General features: G+C 39.4%; 1 protein-coding gene across 6 annotated transcripts in view; it reads right to left on the reverse strand.

Annotated features, from left to right (window-relative positions):
• Positions 1-23,262, reverse strand: part of Nrp1 (neuropilin 1) — a 148,569-nt gene that overhangs the window by 39,713 nt on the left and 85,594 nt on the right. For all 6 annotated transcript variants that reach the window (XM_090319115.1, XM_090319114.1, XM_090319113.1 and 3 more), the window contains 2 exons: positions 4,344-4,499; positions 1,585-1,729 (listed from right to left, as the gene is read on the reverse strand). In XM_090319115.1, the coding sequence (XP_090175241.1) occupies positions 1,585-1,729; positions 4,344-4,499 (301 nt within the window). The remainder of the gene's footprint in view (positions 1-1,584; positions 1,730-4,343; positions 4,500-23,262) is intronic.

A 23,262-nucleotide genomic window follows, 5' to 3' on the forward strand; every position in this document is an offset into this window, starting at 1 on the left:
GACTGTTGCTCTACCACTTGAGCCACACCCTCACGTCTGGCTTTTTTAAAAATTGGAGATAAGAGTATCTTGGACTGTGTTTTTTCGCTTGGCCTTTTCTGGTTTTGAATCCGATCTCAGCCTCTTGAGTAGTTTAGGATTACAAATGTCACAGCACCTTGTTAAGTTAATCGCTTTTAGTCTAATTCTGTTTCTATATTTTATGTTAATATGGAGATTACCCTTTTATTGGATGTCTGATCATAATCATTTTTTTAAATGAGGTCTTACAAAGTATTTACTTAAGCAAAAAGGAATTTGAGCATGACTTCTATTTCACCAGAACATGGGATAATAGTACAATATAAAATGATTGGACAAATCCCAGTAGTCCAGCAGGTCAGAAAACCAGGGAGGCCCACACCAGGCCTACTCATTTTTCACCTCCAACTCTATGCTGATGTACCCTACATTTCCACTATTTCTTTTTAAAATATATTTGTACTGTAATTACTAGAAAGGTTGCATTATATTCGCAAGCTAGAAGGTGCATTACTTTACAAACATTGCTACCCCTTCTCATGTTTTTGTCCCCATTACCCTTCCCCACCTCTCTGCTCATCTTGTTTTTCCCCTTCCCTATCCTATTTCAAATAAACAAATAAACATATATACCATATATCAAATAACAAGGTAAGATACTGTAACAATATGAGATAATCCAGCCATTTCATTGCTCAGTACTTCACTTTTTTTTCAAAATCTCTCAAATGGCAGTAGTCCACTTATTTGTGCCACATTTAACAGGGGTTTTAAATGTCCTACTGATATTATAAGAAAGAAATGGAAAATCTAGGAATGTCTACAAGGTGATTTCCAATGATAATGTATTCACTCAGGAATTGGGTAGAGAAGGAACTGAAGAAGAAAAGGGATGAAAAAACTAGATGAACCTTGGCTTTCTTTTAATCAGTGGTTAAATACCAGAGAGTTCTAGGTCATTTCAGAGCATTATTTGAGAAACTACTCATACATTCTTAGCAACAAAGCCACATGAGTCTGGGTGGAAATTTCTGTCCCATTTCTCGAATATTCATTCAACAACAACAAAAAAGGAAAGACAAAACCCCACAGAAAGGTCTTTGACATTTAGGGAGCAAAGGGGACATTTTCAGAGGCTAAACTCCTAAACTATAGCTGATGAGTTTCCCTTGAAGTTTCAAAACAGAAAAGAATACTATTGGATAACACCTCAGAGAACACTTGTTTATTGTCAAGCTGCTAAGTAGCAGTTAGCATGCTATACACCTAAAATAACAGAGATGCAAGGCCCTACCTCACACCAGACTATATTACTGCTTTATATCCAGTAGTACACTTATTACCACAAGCAGCCTGTGTAGTGCATACAGAATTATGAATATTTTCCAGGCGGGATAATTCAAGACTGTGACATGTAAGGATATCAACCAACCAAAGAAACAAGACTTGTGGGTAGTAAAGTTGGACTTGATTTCAATGTGTTCAAAAATCCAAAGTGTGCGCTCTTTGCTGCCACACAAACATAACCCCTCAAAACCAGGTCATCTTGGAGCCGGAGCTTACCTGTAATTCTGCAGCCATACACTTCAAATCTCATGGATATGCCAGTTTCCCATGTCACGGGTTTAATTCGGACAAATCGCGTTATCAGGGGTTTGGGGAAAACTCCAAACACAACATCTGTGGGGTTGGTGTTTCCCTGAAAGATCTACATGGGAACACAAAACGGCTAATTATTAGCAGATTTTTATGTATTCAAAACAAATCCAAAAGTATTTCCACAAGTTAATTAACAATTTACACGTTGTCTATCAAGACAAATGGCATTCGTAACTCTTCATGTTTTTTTTTTTCCCCAAATGATGGTAATCAAAAAGAATCATGTCCACTATAGAATGCCATTTTAATCATATCTACCGCTCTCCAAGAGACTACAGCCTTGGAAAACACTGTGACAGGAACTACTTGAAGTGATGCTTTATAAAGCTTCTGCATTCCTGATATTTCCAGAGGTGACAAAAATGATCATTTATCCTGGCTCATGGTGTCTTTAGGTCTCTGTCTGGCTTCAGCAACTCTCTCAGGGCCCAAACTTCTGTTGTGTGAAGAGAGGATAGGTGTTACTGGGTTTGGCAATGCCTATATTTCATCTCAGCACTGGGAAGGCAGAGGCAGGAGGAGAGACGGGAGCCTAGATGGCATAGGAAGTTGGAGGATGATATTTCAAGAACACTGTTCTTACAAGATTATTAGTCCACTCTCCAAAGGACAATAGTCAACAGAATGTTGAGAAGTAGTACGGTTTGCATATATGGGCTGAGTGTCACAGGGATTGTGGGCGCATATAAGCTTGCACATGCGTGAGCGCGCACGCATACACACACACACACACACACACACACACACACACACATTTTATGCAGCACAAACTGGTACTGGTTGAAGGCTGTCCTTGAGGAGGGCATGTCAATGTCCCCAAGAGTAGGGGAAACAGGAGAGGGCTATGTCTGGAATGTTCTAGAGCACAGAGAGAGGGGTGGCAGCAGAAATTATGCTCCTGATGGTGAAGGTCCCAGTGAAATTCTTCATCCAAATTGCAAGTCTCTGTCTTTGCTGGGTCTCTCCTTCCTCATTCTATCTCCTACCCTAGATCTCACTCTGTGCTCCAGGACATTCTGGGTCTATCAGTGTGCACCTTCAGGGCCTCCCAAAACATATGTGGCCTCTGATAGCTCTTTCTGGGCCATACAAACAGACAGACCATCAGAGGAGCAGCCCTGGCTTTTTAAAAATAATGGCCTTAGCACACACACACACACACACACTCACACATACAAAGGCCTGAAAGTCCAGGATGACGTTTTCTTACTCTTTGTGGTTCTTTTATTTGTAAGTATGCTCTTAGCATATGAGTTTTTGTTTACAACTGAAACATGTCTTCAGAAATCTGCTCCAGAACAGGAAGGCTTGAAACCTGGGTCAACATTCCCTTGTCTAATCTCCCCCAATCTTCACTGTGAGGGGTTTTCTTCCCTAGGTGGAGAGCAGGCACCATGTCCTCCAGAGGTGGACAGGCCTTGAACTCAACATCCCTTACTTCCTCTCAAAAAAGCTTTTCCCAATGCCTGCTTCCACCTTGCTTGCCCGGAAATGACAGCATGGGTTTACCACTAATGAAAGGGAACAAATACTTCCATTTCATATTCTGGAGGCTTTTCTCTGTCTCAGACCTACAAAGAGAAAATTAGATCCCTAAAGGCTCAAACATGAGACAAAAGATATGCTCACTGGCCCCTTTCCAAGCCCAAGCCTTCCAGTGTACTGGAACTTGGCTACTAACTCTTACCAATGCTCTGTGCGTTACTCTGCTGGCCTCCAGCAAAGATGTTTAATTTGGAGGAAAGAGTGGGCATCAATTCTCACAAATCTTTTGATTAATAAATCAAAGCAGTCAGGCTGAGAAAAACAAAAACAAAACCCCCGTTTCAAATGACTGAGGGCAGAGCTTAGAGATGTGGCATGCTCTGAGTTACCACCACCCCGGGAAGCTGGAAGGAGTAATATATCATTGGTGTAGTCTGAAAGAACTGGGGCTGGGAATTTGGCCTAGTGGTGAGAGTGCTTGCCTAGCATGCACAAAGACGTATGTTCAATTCCTTGGTACCATATACATAGAAAAAAGCCGGAAGTGGTGTTGTGGCTCAAGTGGTAGAGCTTTAGCTTTGAGAAAGCCCAAGGACAGTGCTTAGGCCCTGAGTACAAGCCCCAGGACTGCCCCCCCCCAAAAAAAAAACAGAAAGAAAGAACTCTGCAAAATACTTTCTCTGCTGTCACTTCTTATCAGAAGCTGCTACCCTTACTTGTAAACTACTTTCATGAGCCACTGGGGTCAATGGAAAAAGGTCATTGTCTAAAACCAACCAGAGTGGAAGAAAAAAGAAATCTACAAACAAGAATGAAGAGACACAGCAATGGGGGGAGGATGGGAACCAAACCCCTAAACCCAAAATCTCAGGCTTCTAAGAGAATCCCATCAGTGTCCCCACAGGAGATTTAAAGCAATTCCTGAATGGGTCACTTAATTTTGCTGCATTGACTTTCCTTTGGAAATATCTATCTCATTTCCTCTTGCTTTCTGGGTCTGAGAACATGAGACCTTTTGGTTAGATTTAAACCTCTAATTGCACTTTTCATTTAAAATCCATTCAAAAATAAGCCAGGCAGACAGAAAGCTCCCAAACAAACAACTAAAAATTGATTGTCCATTTTCAAAGCCTGAATTGGTTGAGGGGAGGGGTGGAGGGAGTGGCTGCCATACTTACTACAGGCTTATTTCCTTCCTTTATGGTGATCCAGTCTTCTCCGTTGGAGCTGATATCTATTTTGTAAGTCTTGACATAGTATTTCTTCTTGGTTTCCTTAGAAATGGCACCCTGTATCCCTACAGCAGTGACAAAGCGGAGGAGTCCCAAGTCCACCTGCAAGGAATAATAATCATGGTCAGCTGGCTGTTCTTCCACAACCTTTATCTGGATCATCTACTGCTCTGAACTCCACAGTGTATAGCCTCCACCTATTTGCGGCCAAAGGGGCTTAATTCTATCTGGTGTCAATAGCTTCTGACACCCTCAGCTCCTTTCTTCTTCAGCAGTTGCCCAGGCTGGCTTTGAACCGCAATCCTCAGATCTCAGTCTCCTGAGTAGCTAGGATTACAGGTGTGAGCCACTGTGCCTGGCTCTTTAACGTCTCTCATTTTTACCATTAATAAGTAAATATTACCATAAATTATATTAGAACTATTTTTGCATCCATTTATTACTAAATTAGGTTACTCCTATAAAATTATTTTCCTCTATTTTGTTACCACAATTTTGCAGAGAGAAATAAATCGTGCTTTAAAAAATGAAGCCCAAAGATAGGTAAGCATGTAATAAAGGACACAAAAATTATTCCACTGCACAACTGATTAGCATGGACAAGATACTTCAGAAGCATATTCATTGGTGACAGGCAATAATAACACCATTTCTTTGAAAACAGGCACAGAAGCAAAGCAAAACACAATCAAAACCTTCACCCCCCCACCCCCAACTTCTGAACTTTGCTTTCCAGTTGGTACATGACAACCCAATTTTGAGAAAACAGTATTTCAATCAACCCTGCAAGGCCCACAGGCCATGAACACCTAGCAAATTTCTGTGTTATGCACAGACTGCTGATGAAGAATGGCCGCTGTCTCTCATGGTTTGCTTTTTTTTTTTTTCCTGAAGGCTCTTTGAGTAGTTAAATCAAGCAGTTAAATCAAGCAGTTGCACATTTACTTTAAAACTGAAGCTATATTCAGGAAACCCGCCCACTGAAGTGACTCTGAGGTCATACAATTCACCAAGGGTAGATTTCCTTAAGAGACACAGCATCAGACTGTATTCATTTGTCTGGTGTGAAAGATGGAAAGCCTGAATTCTGCACACTTTTTAGTAGATTTAAGACAAGAAGAAATTTTCATTTCTTTCACAGCTGGCACAAAGTAAATAAAATGTTAAATAATACTAAGTGATAATAATGTTATTGGTAATACACTTTTATTTTATGTTGTCATATTTGCTCAAATGGTGCCCAAGTAACTGAGTTATGCCTTCAGTTTGGCATTTTACTGATTAATTAGAGAAGAAGTGTCCTAGGCTTTTCTACCAGACTAGTTGTGAATATAAACTTTCAGACTTCAGCCTTCTGAGTAGCTAGGATTACAGATGTGAGCCACTAGCACCCAATTAGGAACGGACTTTTTTTTCTTTTTTGCCAGTCCTGGGGCTTGAACTCAGGGTCTGAGCACTGTCCTTGGGCTTTCTCAAGACTAGAGGGCTCTGCCGCTTGAGCCATAGCACCACTTCTGGCTTTTTTCCCCCTATGTATATGGTACCGAGGAATTGAACCACGGTCCTTGTGCATGCTAGGCAAGCACTTAACTATTAGGCCAAATTCCCTGCCCTAGGAACAAGCTTTTATGAGAAGTTAATATCATAGGCTGATAATGGGTGAATATTCCATAATTTTATTTAACAAACAAATATGTATTTGACGTATTTTTGATCAAGTAATACTGGTTTGCTGAAATTTGCATGTTGTTTTCAAAAGTGAACAATAATGGAACACTGAATGATTAGTTTAAACCTTCTATCCCCAAAGAGGGGAGTGATAGGCAGTTATCACATTTAACCAGTGTAAAATATAAGATAGCCAGATAAATTTGAATTTCAAGTAGGAAAAGCAAATAGTTTCAATTTAGTTGTGTCCCATGTAAGACTTGGGATATGCTTATATTATTAACTGATTTGCTGCTAATGGTTGCTCACTGTTATCTGGCTACTGTAAAGTCACCAGATGCCAGACAGTAGGTGATTTTTAAATTGTTTCAAAACTTCCCAGCTTTCATAACACTGTGATCTGGCTGTTAAAGGACATTCTGGATGAGGCTGTGCAAAAGAATTTCAAGTCTTCAAATCCCCTTAGAACACTTGTGTTTACCAACGGTCCACTGAGTCAGACCCAGTGACACATCCACTTTCACGCTGAAGGGTCCTTAGAATTCTGAAGTCCAAGGAAGAAGGAAGCAGAGCTACTTAAAAAAAATCTTTCCTGACAAACTTACAGATGGCTCTTGACTTTGGAATAATTAAACTCCCTAGAGGGTATACTTCAACTTGAGATGATTTGAACAAACTTGAGAACTTCCTTCTTTGGTTGTCCTTTCCTATTTCTATAATTTGTTTTTTACAATGCAATTTAGTTAGCAGATAGGAAAACAGACAACTAATAACTGGATAGAAGAATTGGGGGCCAAAAAACCACCTCATTCTAAAGAGAAAAGTCAATTAACTAGCAGATAACTCAGGAAAATTGTCTGAGACTCGACCCAGGTCCAAAGATGTCCAAAGCGTGCATGTATCACTCAGAAAAATAAAAATAAAAAACAGAACAGATCTTTTCTGTTTTCAACAGGAATGTAATTGCATAAAGTTTCCTGCTGTGTCTTAAAACTCTGCACTTTCTCTTTTGGCCACTCTGGAATACTTGAAATTTCATTTCATTTTTCTCCCTAGCATTATAGCCAGTAGGTTTGGTAAAGATGGATGACAACTTTGCAAAATGATCTAAGGCCCAAACCAAGCAGTTAAAATGGAATAGTCCCTAGAACTCAGTGGAGACAGTCTCCCCTGCATTGTGGATGCTTGAGGACTACACCAGGGCCATTTCCTTTTCCCACTGAGGGTTTTAGGGACACAGACCTAAGCTTAGCCCATCAGTGTCCAACCAAGGTGGGGCAAGTTGGAAACTGTTCTGTTGCTATCTGTGAAACCCAGAAAGGCTGCTGATTTTTCTTTCTCTAGGTATGTAATTTTATTTGGTTATTTATTTATTCTTTGTGAGTTTACAGATATTTTAATGTGAATAATTCAATTGTGATTATTCCCATATCATGTACAGAGTAGACTTTGGACAAATTTACCTCCTTCACCACCATATTTCTTTTTCCATTCCCACCCCTTTTCAAAAATGCTGAATGTGTTTCTTCTTTCTCTCTCTCTCTCTCGCACACACACACACACACACTAATATATATATACACACACACACATATTCTGCATTCTTCTCTGTTGTTAATATGCCTTTTATCAGTTAATTTTTAGATACCATATCCAAAACATAAATGAATACAAGAATAATTATTCTTTTTCAACATTTTTTCCAGTGTCAGAGCTAATCAGAGTAGTAGTCTCAATCTATCCATTTTTTGCAGCATTATTCCCTTCTATTTGTGTTACCCAAACACATTAAAATGTTTATTGCTCCTAAAACAAGGTAAGCCTCTTCCACCAGCATGTCTTGACATGCGAAGTTCTTTTGCCTTGGAATATGCTCCCTTTTTATCTGGAGATAGCCACTTCCTCCTTTTGGCCTGGAAGGCTGAGTCAGTCACTTCTACCCTAGTAAATAAGGTGTTAGCTCATGACTACACCATTAAACTCATCAGGCTGAGTTTGCTCAACCCTCTAGACCATTAGAATTTCTTTTGCAAACATACTTCTTTTTCTGTATAGCAAATAGATACATAAAGACAAAAAAATACAGAAGAACCTAAGGTCTCTATGAGACAATGAAAGAGAAATGATCACTGAGAAATCCTCTCCCAGTCTTTTTCCTTCTGTGCTTGATAACGTGTTCCTTTCTTTAGTTTTATGGATACGTTTGCATGTCAATAATGTTATTCTACATCATGGAACTTTTGTTTTGAGAAAGGGTTCCATAATGTATTCCAGGCTAGACTTGAACTCTTGAACTCCAGATTCTCCTGCCCACCCCCCCACCTTCCAAGCTATTGGATCACAGGCATGAGCCAACATACACCAATACTGGAGCTTAGACTCATGGCCTGGACACTGCCCCTTACCTTTTTTGCAGGGTTAGTATTCTATTAATTGAGCTAGAGTTCCACTTCTGGCTTTTTAGTGGTTAATTGGAAGTATGTCATAAACTTCCCTAGATTCAGACCTCAATCTTTAGCTCTCAGTCTTCCATGCAGCTCAGATTATAGACATGAACCATGAGCATGTAGCTACATATCATTTAAAGTGTCAACATGGTGTGCCATTGTATGGTTGGCATAGCATAATCTATTTTGCCAAGCTGATATCTGTGAACATTTAGGATATTGGAGTTTACTCAACCAGATTGACATTATTATTTAGTGGAGACTTAATATTGCTTATTGGCTGAGTTCTGAATTAAGCAGGTAGGCAATAAAGAGCAGAAAAAGTGGAGGTGTTTGCTGCAGCTCACAGGAAAAAAAGTAAGCAATTGATCAAGGTAAAGAAACTGGAGACATTACAAAGCAACTTTGATTTCTTCGATATGTGTGGAAACGTATGTAGCAGGGGGCCATAAGAGTTCCAAAGAGAGAGAAATAAGGAATTGTAAAAGCAGGAGAAAATGGATGATGAGCTGAATGGGCAGGAAACAACCTACCATGTTTTGTTTTGTTTTTTTTTTTTCTCACTACTGCAGACATTGCTGATCTTGTCTGAAAGTCACAGTGATGAAGCCAGCAGTTATGAAGATTGTCCAAAAGCACTCATCAACCATCTTTGCAATGGCGCAGCTCTGAAAGTCCACACTCTCTCTCATCTACCTTGTGTGCTAGTAGACTATCTGCTTGAGATAAGCAGCTAAGTAGACAAAGACTCTAGCCCAGAGCTGATAGAGTGACTGTTTATTCAGGGGTGAGGCAAGGAGGAGAATCATCTCCTTAATAGATGTCTCTTCTCTTCCCATAAAAACCCTCACATAGGATGACCACAGTCAAAAACCCTGCATTCCCCAAACTCAGCTCAGCCCCATTCATCCCTTTCTGATTCGGAGAGAATATTAGTATCTCCCAGTTGCTTTATCGTTAATTGGAAGATCACGTGACTGCATGTCTGAGTCTGATGAATTCTGGGAAGGTGTGGAGGGAGGAGCAGATACACATGGCGCTAAGCATCAAATGCCTTCTTCCCATGTCTGTCTGCTTCCCTTTGGGAGTGACATGCATGAGCACCTGAAACAGACCTGATGGTGTACAGACTATTTCACTACAGGTGAGAGAACTCTTTTTGAGTTCTAGTGATTACTTTCTTCTGTTTCTTTTGTATCAGTACTAGAACTTGAAATCATGCTCTCACTTGGCTTTTTTTGCTCAAAGCTGATGCTCTATTACTTGAGCAACATATCTACTTCTGGCCCTTTACTGTTTTATTGGAGATAAGAGTCTCAAAGACTCTTCTTCCCAGGTTGGCTTTGATCATTATCACAGTCTCCTGAGGAGCTAGGATTACAGGCCTGAGCCACCAGCTCCTCTACAGCACCAAGAACAGAAAGAACCCAACAGAACACTTGGTTTCCAATCTCAGTGTAAAATGGAAAGCACATATATGATGACCATATGCATCTTACATTTTCTATGCTTTACACACAAAGAAGAGGCATCGTTATCCAACAATGAAGGAACATATTGGAAGCTTTCCATTTTGGGTGACTAGAAAATCCTTAGTGGAAGAAAACAGCTTTCCTAATTTACTTCTAGGACCCTGTGTCCTGACTAACCCTCCTCTGTCATGCCCTTTGTTGTAAGAGGTCTACACACACTCCATAGCCATGGCATTGTCTTAACAGTGCCAGGAAATGTATTCCCCAGATAAAGAGAAGCAAGAAGAAGCATGTTTTTTGCTGGGACTCACTTGAGACCAGAGCCACACATTTTCCCATTGTGTAGTAAATCATGCAACAAATTTTGTGTGCAAACTGCTGGTTAAATAGCAGCACACAGCCTTTGAGGCATGAAATGAAGATCACTGCTTCCTCTTATCATACATAACTAGCTATTGGTAATGTCATAATGTGGAAAGGCTCATTTCCAAAATGAAACTCCGTCTTGCTTGATAAAATACTGTCCAGCAAGCTGGCATTGGCAAAGGAGCCGCTCCCTCTTCTAACAATCCCAAGGCAGTTCAGAATGAAAGCCTGAAAAAATAAAGGACAAAGAACTGAGGTCTGATTAAAAACAGGAAAGTATTTGTGGGGAGGCACTGTGTTGGATTTTCTTTCGGGCATCTCTGATGACTCAAAGGGCTGTTTAATTCATCACTTGACACTGCAAGCTAAAGAAAATATTTTTAAGTAATTGTCTCACTTCCTTAGATAAAACACATGTTTTCTGACCGGGCCTGAGCCTGTGAACCTCAGGGTTAGTTCAGGATTTGTGTCTTAATTCATGGCACCTGACTGTCACGATCCTGAAATTTAAGGGCTTGGATTTCTCACAGTTTCTAATGGGAATACAACTATTTTTTAGTTAGTAACGCTATTCTCTGTTTATCATTTTGTGATTATAATTGCAATATATAAAATGCTATGACTAAAATTATTATAGGTAATAGAAAATTCACAAGGCAGTCTCTATGGGTAGAGTACCTTATTAAGAGTTAAATTTGTACTAATTCTTTTCCTTCAATTATTGCAACAGTTGTATGAATGGGTTTTATGGGTAAATACAGATGTACCAAGGGGAATTTGCATGTGGCCTAAAGTCATTAAAGGCAGAGCCAGGACTCAGATCAGTGACCCCTGGTATGCCTCTGCCTGCCAGTTCATATTTGAAAACAGTGATTATAAGAAAGAGGGAGTGGAGTATGGCTCAAATGTCAGCCTTGAGCAAAAAAAAATAAGCAAAAGCCAAACAAGAGTGCAAAGTCCTGAGTTCAAGTGTTAGTACTGGCATATAATTTTATTAGAAAGGCCACTTGGAATTTTTTAGTCAATAGTAATAGCCAGCAGTTCTTATGTTTGAAAATTATCTATTTTATACAATTATAAGGACTGTGAGACTATTAGTACTTGGATTGTTTATCAGTGTAAATTTTTTTTATGGTTGCTGGAATCTAGCTGTGCAAATAACGATATGGCTGAAAACAAGACAATAGTTACACATCATATTTAGCAAAGATAATGAGGAAACATTTTAAAATCCTGGTAAAGAATAAAAACATCCAAGTATAAGAAAAAAGTCCCAACATTTTTCCTTTCTAGTCTTAATTACTTGGATAAGTCCCCTTTTCTAAAGTTAGATTAGAGAACAATATTTTTCCCTGAGGGAAAATCCACTTCCGGCTAATATAAAACCTTTGTCCAGAATAAAACAGTTCTGAGTGAAGACTTGAGCTAGCCAGTTAGAGTAACATTAGGTAAAGCTGTTAGGGCACAGAGGCAAGAGAGGCCCGCCTCTCAGAATGCTCCAGAACAGCAAAATAACCACCAGGGAAAAGGCAAGCAAAATTAAGTTCCTCCAAACTAGGGCTAACCTTTAATCTTTTTTTGTAGATAAAAGGAGGTAATTCTTGGATAATGCATCTAGATTGATGGCACATTCTTCCAGTCTTAGGTTAAATTTTTGCCTAAATCAGAAGGAACTATTTGTATAAAAGAAATATTTAATTCAAATACTTTGAACTTGAATATCACATGGCTCAGTTTGACTAGTAAGTCTGCTGTCCCTCAAACCAACAAGAAACTGGAGAGGGTCCATGCTGCCAGTTACAACTGGTGTGCTTGCAGGATCCGAACCACTCCAATATGGAAACTCTTTTTTTTTTTACATCAGAAAAATATTTAAATTTTATTTTCCCTGGCTATAGCAACTTTATTTCCTTATAGTCCAAACTACATCCAATATGGAAACTCTTAAGATCAAATGTAAGGGAGAATCTGCCCAAAAATGGAGAACTACCATTGATCAAAGCACTTTGGTTGAAAGTGATATGTAAATCAAGGCCATGGTCACCTTAGTTTGTGAAATACATTTAAGACGAAGATGGAAAGACAAAGCCTGGTACCTGAGGCTTATACTTGAAATCCTAGTTATTCAGGAGGTTGAGATTTAAGAACCTAGGCTGAAAATCAGCTCTGGTTGAAAAGTCTGTAAGACTCTTATCTCCGGTTAACCAGCAAAAAGCTAACACTGGCAATATGGTTCCAGTGGTAGAATGGTAGCCCTGAGCCAAAAAAAGCAAGCAAGAATGCAAGGTCCTGAGTTCAGCTCCCAGTACCAGCACACACCCCACCCACCATACCCACCTGCCTACACACCTATGCCCACCCCCATCTGCACACATACCAGATGGAAAGATAGTATTTGCATAGTTTACACAAAGCCTGAGAGTTTGTTTCTCCTTTAGTACATTTGACAACAGATAAAAGTTTTATTCAGAAAAACCACATTAATATTCTATTTTAATTCCTCTCTTTAGGTACCTATAAAATCTGGACACAATACATTCTATTAGCAAAAGAGGGGTAAATATAAGCATATTGTTGTTTCTTCAGACTCTAGGACACAAGTAATCAGTACTTAAGGTGATGTTAAGCTAAGCAGAAAGGCTGATTAAGTTACCATGCTATAGAAAGATTGTTTTAAACAAGTTTATGCTGACTTGTGAAATCTTGTCTCCTTTAAAATAAAGCCTTTGAGCCAGGCACTGGGGGATCACACCTATAAGAATCCAGGTTCAACCTTGCCCAGTAAGGAAAGTCTGTGAGACTCTAATCTCCAATAAATTACAGAAAAAGTAGAAGTGAGGCTGGATGCTGGTGTTTTAAGCCTGTAATCCAAGCTCCTCAGGAGGCTGAGATCTGAGGACCTCAGTTCAAAGGCAGCCTGAGCAGGAAAGTTCTTGAGACAATTATCTCCAATTAACTACCAGAAAACTGGAAGTGGCACTGTGGCTCAAATTGGTAGAGTGCTAACCTTGAACAAAAGAGCTTAGAGACGCCAGGCGTGGTGGCTCACACCTGTAATCCTAGCTACACACTGTTGTCTCCAATTAACCACTAGAAAACTAGAAATGGTGGTTGGCTGAAGGGGTGGGGTGGTAACCTCGAACTGAAGAGCTCAGGGACAGTGTCCAGGCCCAGAGTTCAAGTCCTACAAGTGACAAAAAAAAAAAAAAGCTCAGGGAGAGTACCCAGGCTCTGAGTTCAAGACCCATAACTCTCTCTCTCCGTCTCTCTCTCTCTGTCTCTCTGTCTCACTCTCTCTCTCCGTCTCTCCGTCTCTCTCTCTCTCTGTTTCTCTCCGTCTCTCTCTCTGTCTCTCTCTCTCTCTGTCTCTGTCTCTCTCTCTCTCTCTCTCTTTCTCTCTCTCTCTCTCTCTCTCTCTCTCACACACACACACACACACACACACACACACACACATAGCAGTGGAGCTATAGTTCAACTAGTAGAGCACTAGCCTTGAGCAAAAAGAGTTCAGAGACAGTTCCCAGGCCTTTTAATAATAGCTTAGACAAGAAGTTGGCATTTAAATGGTTCCTTCTTCCAGCTAAGGTACAGAGGAACTCTGGCTGGACAGTAAAAGATTCAGAGACTTAATGCTTTCAAGGAGCACTTTTTATTCATAAGTTCCATTTAATTTAAAACCTGAACCAAGCCTTTGATCTAAAAAGATGACAAGTACACAGAAACAGACCACATACAATCCCTAGGAACTTGGGAAAAATTTAACTTACCAGTTCTTTATTATAAATTGTCTAATGAAATAATTATATGATAGAAGAAAGAAATTCTGGTGTGTGATCACACAGTAGGGCAACTGTAAGTAATGATAATATGCTAGATATTTGAAAGGGCTAACAAATGAGGCATTGTTGTGCTTCGGCAACTTCTGCTAAAATGTGTACTTTTGCTGTGTCTGGGAACCCAGCCTTTCCTGGGACTGAGACAAGCTCTGTCTGTATGAGTTAGAATTTTTCTCCTCTAGACCTTTTATTACCACAAACCACAGCCTAACCCCATGTTTCTTCCAGCACTGAAAATAACACATTTCAGAGAAATGGCATAATAGTTGTGTAATGTTTGCTTATGGATTCCCTCTGATATCAAAATCATACCATAGGCTCTTCAAACAGTTGAAGAGAAGCCAGTAAGCTGAGTACTTTACCTTGAGTGTGTGTATGGGGGGTGTATTTGTTGTATTTGTATATTTGTACCGTTAATTATCTATCCGATTGTGATGGGAAGGTGGTGATAAGTAGTTATTTATTAATAACATAGTAAATGTTTTGGTAAAGGACAAGGAAAATTACAAGATTTTTGTCCTCCAGTCATGCAGACTGAAAATAAAATATAAATCCTAATAAAGAGTGAACTGACTGCATTAAAAACCTCCCAGTGCATTCACTTATTGCAAGAAAGAGAGTAGGAGGTCTGGAAGTTTGGCCTAGTGGTAAAGTACTAGCCTAGCATGCACAAAGACCCTGGTTTGATTCCTTGGTACCACATACATAGAAAAAGTCGGAAGTGGTGCTGTGGCTTAAGTGGTAGAGTTCTAGCCTTGAGAAAGTCAGAGAACAGTGCTCAGGCCCTGAGTTCAAGCCCCAGGACTGGCAAAAGAAAAAAAAAAGAGAGAGAGAGAGAGTTGGGTGGTACAGCCAATGTATAATGGCAAAAAAAAAGAGAAATAAAAAGAAAAAAAGCCCAAGCCCCAGAAGCAGTTGTCATTTTGATATTAAAAATTGACATGAAAGCCAAGAGTCAATGGCAGAAAATCTGAGACTCTTTATCTCCAATTAACCTACAAAAAGCCAGAAGTAGAGCTGGGGCTCAAGTGGTCCAGTGCTGTCTTGAGTAAAAGAGCTAAGAGACAGAACCTAAGCCTTCAGTGCAGAGTTCAAGCCTCAGTAACCAGCAACCACACACACACACACACACACACACACACACACACACACACACACACACACACAAATGGGACACCAGTGACTCATGCCTGTAATCCTAGCTACTTAGGAGGCTGAGATTTGAGGATTATGTTTTGAAGCCAGTTCAGGCACAAAAGTCCATAAGACTCTTATCTTCAATAAGTTACTCAAAAAACAAAAAAAAAAGCTGAAAGAGGTGCTGTGGCTCAAGTGATAGAGCATTGGCCTTGAGCACAAAGAGGCTCAGGGACAGCACCCAGGCGCTGAGTTCAAGTCCCAGTAATGGGAGAGGGGGGAGAAAAAAAGAATGGGACTTAATTTTCTTTGATTACAATTCCTCTGTACTTTACAATCACCTATGCTCACATATCTCTAATCCTTAACGTGGGCTTCATAAGTGATGGTTGAATTTAAATTCAGTGCTGTGCTAAGTCCAGCATGGCCTGCAAGATTGGAAACGCCAATCTTCCAAACAAAAGCCAGCAACCTGCCGTTAAAGTCAACATAAAAGCATTTGAGAAACCGATTTGTACTCTTAAACTAGGAGTGCGCTTATTTTTATCCTGGCATTTCTCTCTAGAAAGGTTTATAACTAGTCGTAGTTCCAGACCTTTTGAAAAATAGGCTAGTTAAAACTAGAGTCTCACTGAGTTTCCTGGTCCACTCAAATGATTCTCATGGACCTATGTCTCTCATCATGGAAGTTACCCAAAAGAGCAGCAAGAATTTAATATTTATACATATCTATCAGTGTCTCAATAACAACATTGTCTCCATTCCCTATATTTGAGCTGTCTGTTGCTAGGGTGATGTTCACAGGATGTTTCTGAACTGATGTTTATCTGACTTAGATCTGAGATTTCTTCCAGACCCTTCCTGTGTCTTTGCAAAAGTAACCACATCAAAATCCCATTGCCTCACTATAGGGCACATGGTTTCTTCCACTTGATCCACATGTGATCTACAAGATACTGAAATTAGAGTTCTGTGTGGCTAGGAAAGCTAATCACACTCCAGGTCTTCAAGATATTTGTGTTTTCTTGTGGCCTGGGCTCTGAGAAACTGCACCACAACCAGTTTCTAGGCTAAAGCACAAGAGTACTTCCACTGTGAGATAAATGATATCAAATTATGGTCCTACATCCATCTTTCAGACTCTTGGCAGTTTAAAGAGATCTCTAAACCTAACCCTCACCTTAAGCCTAAGCCTAAATATCAGAATGATTCCTGAATGCCCCAGGAGAAGCATACATTTGTACTCGGCAACTGTTCCTTCTGGCACAAATAAATGACTTGTTGATAATTAGTTCTGCACTAAGTCATGTGTTTAATTCTTCTCCCCCTCTTAAAACTGGGTTTCAAAAATAAACACAAAGACAAATTTCTGGAAACTGAAGACTTACAGATGGGGGCGATGGTCTAAATCAGTCAGTTGGCCTATAAATTTTGACAGTAACCCCTTCATATCAGTTTTCCAGATATTTCTATGGGATCTAGGTGGGCCCCTTGAAGTAATGAGAGTTTCATGTGCTGTTGGAGAACCTGGAAGTGCAGGTGTCCAAGAAAACACCTCTACTTAGCATTAAAAAACTCCTGCCAGGAGCTGATGGGATTACTGAGATTAAAGTCAGTTTCTGGCCTAAGGTTATAAAACACATTGCCCCAAGAACAAAGAGAGAACAGATTGCTTAGGTAGAGATGATTGTCAGAAATTTTGTCTGAATAGTTAGTCTCTGATGGAATCTTTCTTGAGAACAGATGGACTGAATTTTATGATTTAATATCTGGTCCGCTGTTTTCTTGGTTCTTTTCTTGAGACTCATTTATGAAGGGGATAAAGAAAGCCTTAGTGGGAGGAAATGTGTTTTCAAAGATTCACTAAGAAAATCACTTAAATCAGAATTCACAACTGATGAACTCATTCTGAAGTGAGCAAGGACCAGCCTCTGGTAGAAGAAAGATAAGCAGCTGAACTCTCTATGGATGGAGTTATGGAATGACAGCCTACAAGGGTGGACTATTTCATGGTGAGCTAGCTGTATAGTTCCTTCCCTACCCAGAAAAATGAGTTGAAGATGGTATCTTCTTGTGCTTCCTATGCTGATCAAATGAAATCAGTGGACAGGCCTGCAAATTGTTTTCATGTTCTGAAAACCAATTCATTTAGCTAATTTCATGCATTGTGGTGTGAGTCATACAATAGGAGAAACGTGCCTGTACGATTTCCAAGTCACAAGAGCACAAACACAGATGTCACTGAAATTCCATTCTGCTCTTCCTCTGCTAACTGCTCGAAGGAAGTCCTTAACAAAATGCACGTTATTACCTGCTAGAACTATGAAACCATGCTATTTTTATTGTCATTGTTTGTTGAAACAGGCTCTTGCTACATAGCCCAGGCTGGCTTAGAACTCTTGATCCTCTTATTTCAACCCAATTGCTGATGTGACAGGCATGGCCCATCACACCTGCCTCCACTAGAGCCATTTTCTATTTACATGGTTGGACATGTCCATTTTAGTCTGATACTTGGTGGCCACACTGTTGTATGATATGCTCAGGCGGGTAGGAGAAGGAAGTGACGAGGTAACATTCATTCTTTCCACCCAACATTGTTGGTTTTCCCAACAGTGAGGAACTAATCATACAGCAGTGTGATAAGTGCTTTCTGATACAGATCAAATGATTAAAGCATACCACTTTGCATGGTTTTAAACTGGCACCATTTACAAAGAAATGAGGTGAGCTGATTCTTAATCTGCTGGAAAATATCAAATATCTTAATTGAGATGGATATTATATGAGACACATAGATACTTTAATGTTAGAACTTTAAGAAAGATAAGTGGATAAGCAAATGTTCATGTAAACTCTTCTGGAAAGGGGCTGGGAGTTTGGCCTAGTGGTAGAGTGCTTGCCTAGCATGGACGAAGACCCGGCTTCGATTCCTTGGTACCACATACTTAGAAAAAGCCAGAAGTGGTGCGAAGGCTCAAGTGGTAGAGATCTAGCTTTGAGAAAAATCCAAGGACAGTGCTCAGGCCCTGAGCTTAAGCCCAGGACTGGCAAAAAACAACAACAACAACAACAACAAAAACTCTTCTGGAAAACAATAGCATCCCCTGCAAAGGGAACTGGGTTATTGTGTTACAGAAGTCCAAAGCTAGAGTCCCACATACCCAAGTAGAGCCCAAGCTAGCTGTTTCTACCTCTATTCCCTTTTTCTACTACCTGGAAGATACAGGAGCTGTTCATACAGTCATGGAAGATGCTTTCCATATTTGTCTCAGTAAGCAAAATCCATCTTGTTACTGCTGATGAAGTTGAGAGGAAATATCATATTAAGTGCACAAAAGCACTGACTAATTTTCTAACGTGATAAATGGTTTTAAATAAAATAATTCTTTCAGCTTGATGATAGTTTTCAAAACAAATAATGCCATCCTTATAAACACATGCACTCTGTTAAACAAGTGGTAGAAATGATAAGTGTGTGTGTATGAGATGTTGCTGATTGAGAAGTAGAATTACTACTGATGGGTAGTAATTACTACTGATGTCTGGTGTGTGTATGTGTGTGTGTGTGCGTGTGTGTGTGTGTGTGTGTGTAAGGCCTGGGTACTGTCCCTGAACTTTTGTACTCAAGACTAGCACTCTTCCACTAACTACAGCTCTACCTCCAGCTTTTTTTTTTTCCAGTCCTGGGGCTTGAGCACAGGGCCTAAGCACTGTCCTTGGACTTTCCTCAAGGCTAAAGTTCTACCACGTGAGCCACAGCACCCCTTCTGGCTTCTGAACACTAGGATTACAGGCTTGAGCTACAGGAGCCTGATTTGAAACTTTTTTGAAAAATGTTTTAAAGCTGAATAGAGTTAGACATGACACACGGTCATTAAAATATAGAATGGGAACTTTAAATGTTATTATTTTTTCTCATAAGCTCCGTGTGCCTCCCAAAATATTAAACCAAACAAAACATTTCATATGATGTTCTGATTTCTTTTCATTATCAGGAATCTTTTCCATTGGAGATTGGATTTCATTTTCTTATTCATTTTCTTATTTGTAGGCTCTGACAAAACCCTTGCTTCTGCAGGCTTAGGCTCCAATACAGGTCTCCACCTTAGACTTCTAAGATAGGATGGGCTGATATTAGTGTTAGCCCTGATCTAGAAAGCAGCTGTGATGGCTTTCTTCAAACAGCCAGATACCGGTGCTACCACTCATTTACATCACTATTCTAGGGGAGCTTTGTGGCTTATAAAATACTCAGAATTGAACATGATATTTGTAAGGAAGGTGGGGAAAAAAGACTAGATACCCGCAAGACTTTCAGGTGAACAGTTTGTCACGGTGCGTATGCCCCTGCCTTACACATTTTCCTTCAAAGATTGGAAAGACATGAAAGATGAACAGTCTCTGGCCTGGTAGACTATACTTCCCTACAGGTTAGCACAAAAGAGTCCCAGAAACTGTACCCTGTTAGTGAAGTTTCGATGGGAAATTCTCAGATAAGCTTCACGGTGGAGCCAACCCAAACAATTATTTGATAGAAGTGGGGGAGAAAAGCTTTCTTAATGGAAAATCTTACTGTATACTTCCTCACATGATTATCAATAGTATTTCAAATGAATTCCAGCCATGCTCTATATACTTATATTTTGTTCGAGTAAGCTCAGGGCCAGCTAATAGGCACATTTATTTTTAATAGAATCACGTACTCCTTACTGCTTGAAAGGACCCAGGAAGCTGTCTTATCCAATCACCCACCCCCTGAAGAAGTATACTGATAGCTTTCTCAGGCTTGCTCAGAGAAAAGAGCTTATTTATTTTTTTTCTAAGTCCATAAATGTAGTTATAGGTTTAAAGCATTAGAATTGGAAGGAAAAGAAAACATTGCTGGAATTAAGGCATTGTTTTTCTTAAGAAAAGCAATTAGAAGACTGTTATAAATGCATTTTAACCCCTTAAGGGAAAGGGAGCCGAGAAAAGGATGCACAAGTCACTTGGACAAGTGCATATGTGATTATTCTGAGTCATAACATGTGCAATTAGTCTCAAATGCTTACTCTATTCAATAGTTGGGAATATAAAAGCATAATGCATTTTATTACTATTGGGATTTATAGAGCAGTTTAAAATTTAATCTACTTTCCTCTCTTTATTTGAACCTAGAATTGAATGAGATTAGATGGCTGAGAGAGGGTAGGAGGATAAAGGAAGAAAGGAGAGAAATTGTGTGTGTGTGTGTGTGTGTGTGTGTGTGTGCGCGCACACACACAGACTCCCTTGTGTGTCTGCTTCATTTCAGGTTGACATTCTGAACTATTTTGATGTGGATCAAAATTTCCAAGTGGTGCATTAAATGAAAAATAAATGAGGGCCTGAAATTCCCAATCCACATTGAGTGCTGGAATTTTCAAAGTGCACCCCTCTTTCTCTCATATTGCAAAATTCACTGTAAATATACTAGAAGTTCCAAACAATGAGTTTTCCCCTTTCTGAAGTATATACGTCTTTATTTTGCTATTGGGTTTCACACTACAATATCAAAGTTATTTAAAGCTTCGGAGTGAGTGTGTTACATTACATGTCACGTAAATGTAGCCATTGCTCCTAAACGTGAACACAAAACTCTGTAAAAGGCAGAATTATTACCACTGGGACAGAAATCAACAAACCCCACTAAAGGAATTTCTTAAAACTGCGATCATAAAATCTACACATTATGGATTTCATTAACGTTTTATTCCCTGAGGGTTTCCCAATTGTATAATAACAGACGTTCTTTAAAACTTAAATACCACAGAGAGGAACAGCTTTTCCCCCCAAAACAGATGTGAAATCATCAGCTTTCTTAGTGGTTCATAGATATGAAAATTCCTGGTATTTTCTAGCATTTACTGTGTCATTCTTTCAGGTCACAGAAATGAAAATTTGCTATTATTTTCTCATGAAAAGTTAACGGCATTTCAACTTCCTTTTCATAATTTTGAGTACATTTCAACTTTAAAATAACAACAACAATAATAAACCTTTGATTTACATGCCACTAAAATCTAAAATTAGGTAAGCAAAGGTCAGTGCCACAGATGTCCAGGTGTGAAGGAGTTAATTTCAGTGCTGTTTTGCCTAGATCTTGTTAATGAAAACCTGTGATTTTATTCTTCTGTTCTCTTTCTTAATCCCATTATTATTTCTGTGCATTTTGAGACCAATTGTGCAGATGTCTAAAATAACATCTGTATTTATTTAGTTCAAAACAGATCACTTTTCAAAGCTAAAAATAGTGAGGCTTAAGATAAATAAGCAAGGAGATTTATGATTTTTTTCCTGCATAAGGTAAATAAATGCATCAGTATTTTTGGAAAACAAAAGAAGTAGCCTTCTGTTCAAATAATAGATGCGAGTGGCTGAAAAGCAGCACATAAACAACTAAGCAATGGAATTACTTCTTCATATGAAAGATCACATCCAGTTTTAGAATAGGACTGCTACAGTGGCTTTCAATGGGGGATGAGTCTCCAGCTCTCCTATGCCCTCAGCCTCGGTGGATGTCATATGTACAAACATAAATATCTTCAGATATCTTTAGTTCTGGGACCTAATGTGTGCATCCAAACAGACTCCACAATCATTCATTGAAGTTGGAGCTTCTACATGGATAGCTTGAGTTAATACACATTATCTACCAACCAGCAAGTTAGTAGGGGCCAGCTGGGATTTATATCCACTTCCTGACCTTTAGAAAACTACCCTCACAAGGGACATATATCCACCCTGTGTGTGTGTGTGTGTGTGTGTGTGTGTGTGTGTGTGTGTGTACTGGGGCTTGAACTTATGGCCTTACATTCTTACCTCGTAGCTTTTTCACTCAAGGTCAGCACTCTACCACTTGAACCATATCTCCACTTCAACTAGTAACTTAGAAAGAAGAGTCTCATGAATTTGTCTGCATTGCTGACTTGGTTCCTCAACACTAAGAACTCAGCAGCTTAATTTTAGGATAACAGGTGGGTGCCACCAGTACTCACACTCACGTTTCCAATTTTATTAAGAGCTAAGTGAGAACAACAATATCAGGTCTCAAGTCTAGGTTCTACGACTAATTGCTATTCAAACCAAGAGGGTATAGATAAAATGTTATATGCTCCAACTTCTAGTCTTGAAGTTAAGACTACAAGTAAGAATGTTACTCCCTAGTAGACACTGGTATGGGCTAATAAGAAACCCAAAGAACAAAATGTAATGCTTAAGCTACACAGATAAGGTCCAAAGCTATCTAAATACTTACAACTTCTTCAATATGTTAAAGATATCTTGACATGAAATACCAATGAGTAAAATAATTTGACAGGTATTTAACACTGAATGAAGTGATCTACTTGACTAAAATGGTTAAAATCAGTTTAGTAATTTCTAATAAATAATTGGTAAAAAAAAAATGCTGGGATAGCTATGTGCTGGTGGCTCATGCCTGTAATCCTAGTTACTCAGGAGGCCGAGATCTGAGCATTACATCAGAAGGCCAAGGCAGGAGAACTTCAAGGTGGAGGCTAACCGAGGTTACAGATCTAGATCTTGTTTATAAACTAAATGAATGAATGAATGAATGAATATATCTTATGTTCTTCTATTTACCCCACATTATACCCTCTAACAAAAATCATAACATACATACATACACACACACAAACCTCATTAATAGTCGGAATTTGTTTTGTTTACTATACTTTTATTGACAGTCTTGGAGCTTGAACTCGGGGCCTGGGCACTGTTTTTGAACACTCTCAAGACTTGTGCTCTACCACTTGAGGCACAGCACCACTTCTGGCTTTTTCTGTGTATGTGGTACCGAGGACTCGAACTCAGGGATATGAGCAAGCTAAGCAAGCACTCTATCACTAGGCCATGTTCCTGAGTACTTTCTATACTTCGTTCAAATAATTTT

Source organism: Megascapheus bottae, chromosome 26, assembly GCF_031878675.1.
Source record: "Megascapheus bottae isolate mThoBot1 chromosome 26, mThoBot2.hap1, whole genome shotgun sequence".
Lineage (NCBI taxonomy): Eukaryota > Metazoa > Chordata > Mammalia > Rodentia > Geomyidae > Megascapheus > Megascapheus bottae.